At 39.8% G+C, this 8,924-nt stretch overlaps 2 protein-coding genes across 2 annotated transcripts; one reads left to right on the top strand and one right to left on the bottom strand.

The window, feature by feature from the left end:
* Positions 1-297: 297 nt before the first annotated feature.
* FAM175A (family with sequence similarity 175, member A) lies at positions 298-5,842 on the top strand. Its single transcript, XM_010132265.1, has 8 exons — positions 298-382; positions 1,718-1,754; positions 2,616-2,682; positions 3,315-3,508; positions 4,125-4,244; positions 4,566-4,650; positions 5,148-5,256; positions 5,415-5,842. The coding sequence occupies exons 1-8, from the start codon at positions 352-354 to the stop codon at positions 5,840-5,842; spliced, it is 1,071 nt and encodes a 356-aa protein (XP_010130567.1). The 5' UTR covers positions 298-351.
* A 748-nt stretch (positions 5,843-6,590) lies between these two features.
* MRPS18C (mitochondrial ribosomal protein S18C) lies at positions 6,591-7,713 on the bottom strand (the record flags this gene model as incomplete). Its single annotated transcript, XM_010132266.1, has 4 exons — positions 6,591-6,667; positions 6,748-6,807; positions 7,127-7,184; positions 7,630-7,713. Coding segments are annotated over 4 exons (279 nt in total), but the record flags the coding sequence as incomplete, so codon positions are not given.
* Positions 7,714-8,924: the final 1,211 nt, after the last annotated feature.

The following is an 8,924-nucleotide window of genomic DNA, read 5'->3' as shown; positions in this document are numbered from 1 at the left end:
GGGCCTTGGGGGTGGCATCACCTGCACAGCCACAGGCTGCTCCCCCGTGAGGGAGAACATGAGGAAAGGAAAAAAACCCGGTACGCGTTCCGAATTTTTTTTTTTCTTCCTTAAATATAGGCAGGTATTGAAAATGAGTGAGAATCATCTCTGTTAAAAAACCCAAGCAGTTGGAGAGCTTTTTTCCCCTCTTCTGAAGACAGCCTTTACACTGTTAATAGTACACAGAGAGAAAGTTCTGTTCAACACTGCTGTTAATATGAACTTTTTTTTCCTCTCCCTCTTATAAAGGAAGGTTTTCTCCTTGGAGATGTGAAAGGTGAAGCCAAGAACAGCATTACTGACTCACAAATGGATGATGTTGAAGTTGTTTATACAATTGGTTAGTCTGTCCACATTTTTAATAACCATGCTTGGTTTCAGCATGACTGTCAAGCTCACGGTGTTGAATGAGGGCAGTCAGCACCTTACAGCTGCTAGATCCTGGGGTCAACACTGACATAAACAACCCACATGGAAGGGTTACTTTGTAACAATTCAATTGCAAAAAAAATTCAATTTAACTGTAGAAAATGTAATAATTTAACAGAAATGCTAGTTCTTAGTTCCTTGAATACCTCTTCTTTGCCAAAGATCTTGTCACACTAAAGGGCTTAGACTCCTTTGTCTTGGCCATGTCACAAACTGTCCTAGACTACAAATGAAAAATCTTGGCCCATTTCAGTGATGAGAACTATAATGTGTTAGTATCTATGACCTGATTTGGAATTTATAAAGTACTGTATGTGAAGGCTGCAAACTCAATGTATTTCTCTGAGCAGATGCCAGATGTATTTTTCTTTATAGTCATAATGGGATTGGAGTGGATGTGCGTTTTACATTAGCCCTCAAAAACACAGGTATGTGTGCACATGCACACACATTGAACTCCATTCCTTTAAAATGCAGTTATACAAAAAGAAAGAAAACAAAGTAATACAGTATAAGCTGCCTTTCCTATCTTCCTGAAAATATGGTAGCGAGAAATTGCATCCCATTTCCTAGTTTTACTCTAGGATACGATTAAGGTGTAACGCCACTGAGTCTCACAGATGAACCAAAAACCTGGAGAATTTTTCGTGGTGGCATTGATAAAGTTACCCAGTCTCATCACAATCTCACAGGCAGAATTAGTTGCTCCAGAGTTTGTTTTTTTTTTTTTTCCATAAGTTAGCTTGTGACAATGAAAGTAATGGGGAATTTAGGAAAAGAAAAGGATTTAGAATGCCATTAGATCACCTACTGCTTTTTTTTCCTGGTAGTCACTCTTCAAGTTATCATCTACCCTATGGCTTTCTGTTCTCCAGCCTCATCTTTCGTACTAACAGCATCCATGCCTTGCTGCAGACTAACTCGGGTGAAATCCTTCATATTACATATTACTCCTGTACTCAACAGAGGGGAGGGAAAAATAAAGTGCCTGGTTTGTTTTTTCACTTGACAAAATAGGAAAATGTATTACAAATACAGTTTATATGATTGTCTTTACATTTGAAAAATAAATTAGATTCTTTTTAAAAAATACTTCCTTTATTTAGTTAGGTGTTAATGCATTTGATTTTTAAGAAATTACATACTCTTTCTTGGTTCTTCTATCAGTTAAGTTCTGATCATAGCATACAGAGTAATACATCTCTTGAACTGATGAACCCAGAGTAATATTACTTTCTCCTTCCAGATATACAGAAGCATATTCCATGCTACCAGTTGTTCAGGTAAGAATTTTAAGTAAACAAGATATGTTTACAAATAATAAGTAAAAATTAACCCTAACTTAAACTCTTCAGGAGTTAAACATTCAAGAGTTACAGTACTGAGAAAATCACCTGGCTCTACCTACAGTAGCTATATCAACCCATTGGAATTACAGATGCCTTATGGTATTCCTATTTTGGTTTTTCATGTCCTTTTTTGGTGTTTGTCTATGCATATAGAAATAGAGATACTGCTTACTGCACCTCCTGGTGAGCTGTGATACCATATAAACTACAGAATAATGTTAACATACCGGAAAAACCACCACTGCTTTTCTAAAAGCATACATCCCTCACCCTCAAAAAAAAAAAAAAAAAAAAAAAAAAAAAAAAAAAAAAAAAAAAAAAAAAAAAAAGAAAAAGGTAGCATCAGCCATAGGCTTCTAAGTGGGTCAGAAAAACAAACACTTGTTAGCTGTGGAGGTTTGCATCCTGTAAGGGGAGAATCATACCGCCATTTCCTTCTCAAATCTTTATGAAAATTAATAAACTATATGAAACTTTATGAAAATTAATAAAGATGTTATTAGAAAGGCATTTCATACCACATTGAAAGCATCTTGTAGTGGAGACAATATAGATGCTACTTGAGTACCAGTAGCACTGATGCCAGGACAGCATCTGGGCTGTACAAGACCACCCACACAGCTATTTAACTACTGAAATTAACTGCACTGCCCTACCAGAGATGCTGAGTCAGCATATCTTCATGGTTACAAGGGGAAAAAAGTTGTTAAAAGTGAGATGACTGCCAGACTGCTAGGGATTAATTATTTCTACAGTAGCATTTTTTTTCCTCTAATTGTCCTAATTCTCTTCTAGCTTTTATAATTCTGCAGGAGAACTGAATGAACTTGCTCTGAAGAAAATACTATCAGGCTGTAAGAAGGTATTTTATGTTCAAAGCTAAACCATACCAAGCAGCTCGCTCAGATTTTGGGTGCTTTTGTGGATACTTCCTGTATCAGGGTTTTTTTTCCTCGTTTTGAAAAATCTTATAGCTACTCCCTTACCCTGCTGGTGAAGGCAGCTGTGTCATCCTGAAAGAACACTGTAGGTTATTTTTGACTAGGGTTTGCCTATATATATGTCACAACCTTTTTTCTTACTCGTTTCTCAAGTGAACAGTTCAAATATCCCAAATTCCTATTCTATCGATTTCTAGCTTAAGATCAGTTGAGGTCAGCTCACTCCAGTGGCTGAGCGCCACTTGACCAAAAAAAATTTACATCCTTCCCCACAGAACAAAATTTCACAAGGGGAAAGTAAAAGCTGGAAAAAGACAAACGGCAAAATAGCAGTACCAGGTTCGCAGAGTTGCAGCTTCAGCACAAGCTCAGAAAACAGGCCAGTTCAACACATGGTTTTCAAGAAAGGGAGAAGTTGTCGTGCAGGAATTAGGCTTAGATCTTTTAAGGGTTTTAACTAACTTCTTGACTATGTACATGTCACAAACAATTCAGATTCATGACTTTGTACAGCACGATTCAACAGCAATAATTAATTTTCTTCTGCCTGCAGAGTGTAATAGGATGGTACAAATTCAGACGTAACACAGAACAGACCATGACATTCCGGGAAAGACTTCTTCATAAGAATTTACAGTCGCACCTATCAAATCAGGGCCTTGTATTCCTTTTATTAACCTCTAACGTGATGACAGAAAGTTGTTCTACTTACAGACTGGAACATGCCTTACATCGGCCACAAGAAGGGTAACTGGTTTGTTCTCTAGTTTTAATAAAGCAGTAGCACAGGATGTGCTGTAACTGGGAACAGTTTGTTTTTTCCTTTATTGCAAGTGAATTGTTGTTAACACTTTATTTTTGACCTTGAAACGTAACACATTAATAAGATTATTCCTTGCATTGCTAGAGCCCAGTTGAAATCTTACCCTGGAGTTCCGTTCAGGGACCTTTGTAACTATCTGTAGTGCCAGTGTCAACAGGCAGCCACCGTCAGTTCATTTATGCACATAAGCTGTTCCTGATCCATTTGTGTATAGAACTTCAACTCTGCATGGTATGTTCATCTCCGCGTATGATAGAAATATTTAAATTGGTGGTAATTTCCAGTTATCTTCAGAGACATGCTGCCCATAGGCTAGGCTTAACAAGCAGGTATCGCAGAAAAAACGAGGCATCGCTGAGTGTTGTTGCTCTTGCAGTTTGCATTTAGGCGTAAGCAGTCATCTATCTGTGATGTGATACATTTAGCAAGAACTGTACTGTAAACCTCCATCTGAGATGCTTAATGGTCAAGAACCTTTAACTATCAAAGAGAGGCCTTTGGATGTTAATAAATCATGTTCTCATTCTTCTGCTTTTGAAGTCTTTTCCAGAAAGTTCCTTTGGTGGTTACCAACTTGGGTATGGCAGAACAGCAAGGTTATAGAACAGTGTCTGGTTCCTGCATATCTTCTGGTTTTGTGAGAGCAGTAAGACAACACAGGTACGATATATGTCATCCCTACTGATAGCTGTAGCTTTCAGTGAAGGTAAGTATAGTTATCTTCCTATAAAAGTATTTTTCTAAGTGCTCTTGCAAATGCTAAACCCGTACTCTGCTCACTTGACCTGCTCCTGCAATTATTTACCTTTCCAAGGTACCTGAAAAGTAGTTAAGTCCCATAGTTTGCCACAAGAGCAGCTTCTCTCTCAACACAGGCACCTAGAGTTGAAGCTCAAAATGCTCCTTTATTCATTATAGCTCCTACTAAGCAAGCACTGGGATCGTTACTTGCGATTAGACAATTACATTCTTGGTCCACAGGTCAGAATTCTTTCATGAAGATGGATCCTTACAAGAGGTCCGTAAGATAAATGAGATGTATGCCACCTTGCAGGAGGAACTGAAGGTAAGTCAGGTGCACCTGCCAATACAGTTACTTTCAGCAGTACCACAAAACCTAGTCAAGCAAAGGGCACGAAATAAGAGACAAAGCTGTGTCTTCATTAAAAAGGCAGATTGAAAGATCAGGGAGTTCCATTTACTGTTGGCAGCTGTACAGTAAGTGCCCGAAGTTGAAGACTTTAAGTTTCCATTTGATCAGAGGTACACTGGTAACACGCCACTGATGAAGTCTCACAAGTGGATTATTTTGAATGAGCACTATCTGTAGCTTGTCAGAGCTCCAGTGCATAGATGGGAGCAAGTGAAGTTACCTTGCACCTCATTCCACACAAAGGTTTAAGTTGCCATCTGTAAAATCCCCCTCTAGTTCATTACTTACTTAAGCTTTTTAATACTTTGTATCCTACTCTTAAAATCACGAGTACCTTTAAAGATTTTGCAGTGACTAAGGTCAGCTTCTGTGAATACTGTTAGTTTCATCAAATGCTATTTTCCTTGCAGAAAATATGCTCTAGAGTAGAAGCCAGTGAACGATCTGTAGAGAAACTCCTAGCAGAGGTGAGCCAATTAAAAGAAGAAATAAAGAGGAAAAAGCAACAAAGTTGTTCTGGTAAGTTGAATGCAATGCTAGTCTTTGTAAGACTTCCAAAATTGATTCAGTTGGCAGAAGCACAAAGCACTTCTGAACGTGAGGCAGCCAAAACAGTAATGGTGGCAGTGCACAAGAAGGACTGCAGCTCTAGCCTTTTTTTTTCCCCCCCTCCTCAGGAGAAGACAACGACTACCCAGGAGAGCCGAAGGAGAATGTTCTCCTTTGTCAGGCCCTGCAAACATTTTTCCCCAATTCTGGACTTCAGGCATGTGTTGTTTCCTTCAGGGGCAGGCAGATAGCCAAGAACTGCTGTAACATTGACCATAATGTTAATGTCATGGACAAACTGACTCTCATGGTAGAGGAAAGAGACTTCACTGAAGCTGAAACAAGACACCTAAGCAAGCGTAAAGTCAGAGGGACCACAACAGTATCGAAGTCATTCAAGAAATCCAGATCACTGCAGCTTCACCAAAAATTACTGCGAGACCAAGAGGACAGTGACCAGGAAAGGAAGCTTACGCTGAGTAGCACTGAAACAGATGAGGATGTGTTGGAAAAAAATAGAGACACAAATGAATACCCACACTCTCCTACTTTCTGAGCTGTTAAGGATTTGTCTGGATGACTTTGTAGCAAAGCTACTGCCAGCAAACTCATGTGACATACCAATTTATAGCACTGCAGGAATAAAAAACCAGTGCATTTTTGTAAGACATAGAGGTTTCTGGTTTGGGTTTTTGTTTTGTTTCTTTAATACAGTGCATGAATCCTGTCTGGCATAGAGACAAGTGCAGATAATACTCCCTCATTTTGCCTTCCAGAGTTAAATCTGTGTTTGTTCTTTCAGGGTTTAAAGACTATGCTGGTAGGCTGTTAGGTGTCACATAACCATGTCACACACTGCCACAGAGTAATACAACTTCAAAGCGCTGCTGAAGCGGCAGTACTACCCTTCCCTCAGCAGACGCTGAGTCAGGGAGCATCAAATAAACACAGGTAATGTGCCTAACAGAATTAGCTGTCGACATAAATTGCCACAATTTAAAGACTTCAGTTTATCCTTAGCTATTCACTACTTTATTCCCCCTCCCCTTCCAATCCAGCAAGGGAAAACCAGCCACCTGAACTTCAGGAAGAACTGTGAGCAGAGGAAGCAGTCCATGCAGTTGCTGATTTCTATTTCTGTCATCTTTTATACTTCCACTTGGACGTAATTTTAGAGACTTGACACTTCACAAACCAGCAACTGACATTGACCCTTCAGTCAGTGATGCATTATGTGAGCCAACCACATCTCCAGTAAACATAAACATGAAAAGTAGTTTTATTGTTTATTTCTTCATAGTATATTACTCTGGATACTTGATACTACATATCTTGGGGTCTGTGAGAAATGATGGGTTCTTATACATAACAGGCATAAACCCTGTAAAAAGATAAGATGGAGAATTTTTTAACAGGACAGTAGGCTTGAGTTACAGACCTCAAAAGCATAATCATACTTACCAAATACCTGAGCTCTTTTAATGGCTTTTGTAATTTCCTTCTGTTTCTTGTTGCACAAGCCTAAAGACAGAAATGATTTTCAGTCTCTTAAATTGACAATAACCAAACAGTTTAAAGTGGTATTACTGAAAACCTGCTCTAGCTTTGTCTAAGTCCTCCTACAAAAATGGCTGTGTGTTTATACTGTTAAATTAAAAAACCCCATATAATTAAGGGATGTTTTCATTCCTTGATGAAGGCTACTAAGTCAGAGGAACACTATTACACAATGCAGCCTTGGCAGTAGTTACTTTTGGAAAGATCGCTGATACAGAGTTACTTCGACTCGCAGGAACATTAATATTAACCAGTAAATGATCTGATTTAATACTTCACGTACCTGTTATATGCCTGCCGTAAATGCAGCCAGTATGCGGAGAAACAAACTGGGAAAGAAGCTATTTGAAATTAAGAAATCCAAAGTCAGCTTAAGAACTTTTTAAAAGAACTTTAGTTTATTTTACTATTTGCATTCTATTTTCTATTTGTCATTTTTTAAATCTGTTTTTACAAAATTCATTTCTCCCTGGAGATGAGAAAAAGCATAGCTTGGAGTTAGACAGTGTTTTATATGCCATAACAGTTAAGCTATGTGACATGGAATTAGAACTGAAGACTCTACTTGGCAAATAACGAAGCTGTAACACCTGCACACAGGACCAGTCCCCTGAACAGCTTATCGCTACCACATTATTTTCCTGCACACATTCTTACTCTGAAGTCTGAAACCTCTAACACCTATGGATGAATTTTGGGGGTTTTTATCCTTGTGGACTTCTACACACGCATTTACAAATAGTAAACCAGTTACCTTCATCTAAGGACGGGGATTTTCAAACTCACCTGCACGTTCTTGTAGTCCACCTTTATTCCACATAAGATACATTTTTTAGGAGGCTCTTTATAGGGGTTCTCCATTTGTATGGGCTGAAATCAGAGAGTTATTAAAATCTGTAAACTTAACAAGAAAATAAGGAATGTTTGGTTTTTTTATCCTTTGGGCAAAGCATGCCTCGACACCAAGAGGTATTCAGCGCATTACTCAAGTTTTTCAATAACTTCATTTCTCTGACACACTGGTTGGTTACCCAGCAATCTAAAATTAGACTCCTCACAGCTACACAACCTTTCACAGCTTAATAACGACGACAACGGAGTAACTCGATTAAAGCCCTCAGTAAGTCAGTGCTTACACCCTTTACTCAGGAGGCAGTATCCTCAGCAGGAGGTTCTGTCTGGTAAGTCATGAGGCTTTTTTTGAAAATAATTTCAAAGCAAACAGCCCAAGGGAGCTCCTGTCTGCTCACACACTTCAACAGAGAGATTTCCAAATGTCTCCCAAGCTCTGAAAGTCTCCTTAGGTTCAGAACATACCCAGCACCAAATGCTTGCAAGATATGAATGAAAGAAGTTTCATTTTTCCAAACGTAGGTAGAATTCGGACAGAGAAAAAGTATTTTTAAAAGTTTTTGCTGGTACTGGGCAACATATTTTTATAACGTAACCACACCTAGTGCATTCTCTTAATTCTTTTCCTCAGCTACGCACAGGGAATCAGTTAGCGCTGCCAGAGGTTTTGCTCCATACTGAAGTTACTGAGGCAGCGGGTTTAAGTGACCACAGTTAAGAAATTGGAATCCCAAGCACAAACACAGGCGGGGCGATGAGGAGATTGAAAGCAGCCCCGCAGAGAAGGACCTGGGGGTGTTGGTGGGTGAAAAACTGAGGATGAGCCAGCAATATGCACTCGCAGCCCAGAAAGGCAATCGCATCCTGGGCTGCATCCAAAGAAGTGTGGCCAGCAGGTCAAGGAAGGTGACTGTCCCCCTCTACTCCACTCTCGTGAGATCCCACCCGGAGCACTGTGTTCAGCTGTGGGCCCACCAGCATAAGACAGACATGGACGCGATCAAGCTGGTCCAGAGGAGGGCCGTGAAAATGATCAGGGGCCTGGAGCACCTCCCCGGTGAGAACAGCCTGAGAGTGGGGTTTGTTCGGCCAGGAAACACGAAGGCTACAGGGACACCTTACAGCAGCATTCCAGCACCTGGAGAGTCTACAGGGAAATGGGGAGGGACTCTTCATCAGGGAGCGCGGTGACAGGATGACCCTTTCAGGAGCTCGATCTACATCAGGAC

The sequence above is a fragment of the Buceros rhinoceros genome, unplaced genomic scaffold, assembly GCF_000710305.1.
Source record: "Buceros rhinoceros silvestris isolate BGI_N320 unplaced genomic scaffold, ASM71030v1 scaffold44412, whole genome shotgun sequence".
NCBI classification, from domain to species: Eukaryota; Metazoa; Chordata; class Aves; order Bucerotiformes; family Bucerotidae; genus Buceros; species Buceros rhinoceros.
This window is presented reverse-complemented; position numbering and strand designations above follow the sequence as displayed.

Coding starts and splice junctions, on each gene's coding strand:
- FAM175A (XM_010132265.1), top strand. CDS start 352: ATGGATGATGTTGAAGTTGTTTATACAATTG. Junction 383..1,717: donor TGAAGTTGTTTATACAATTG/GTTAGTCTGTCC, acceptor TTCTCCTTCCAG/ATATACAGAAGCATATTCCA. Junction 2,683..3,314: donor TACTATCAGGCTGTAAGAAG/GTATTTTATGTT, acceptor TTCTGCCTGCAG/AGTGTAATAGGATGGTACAA.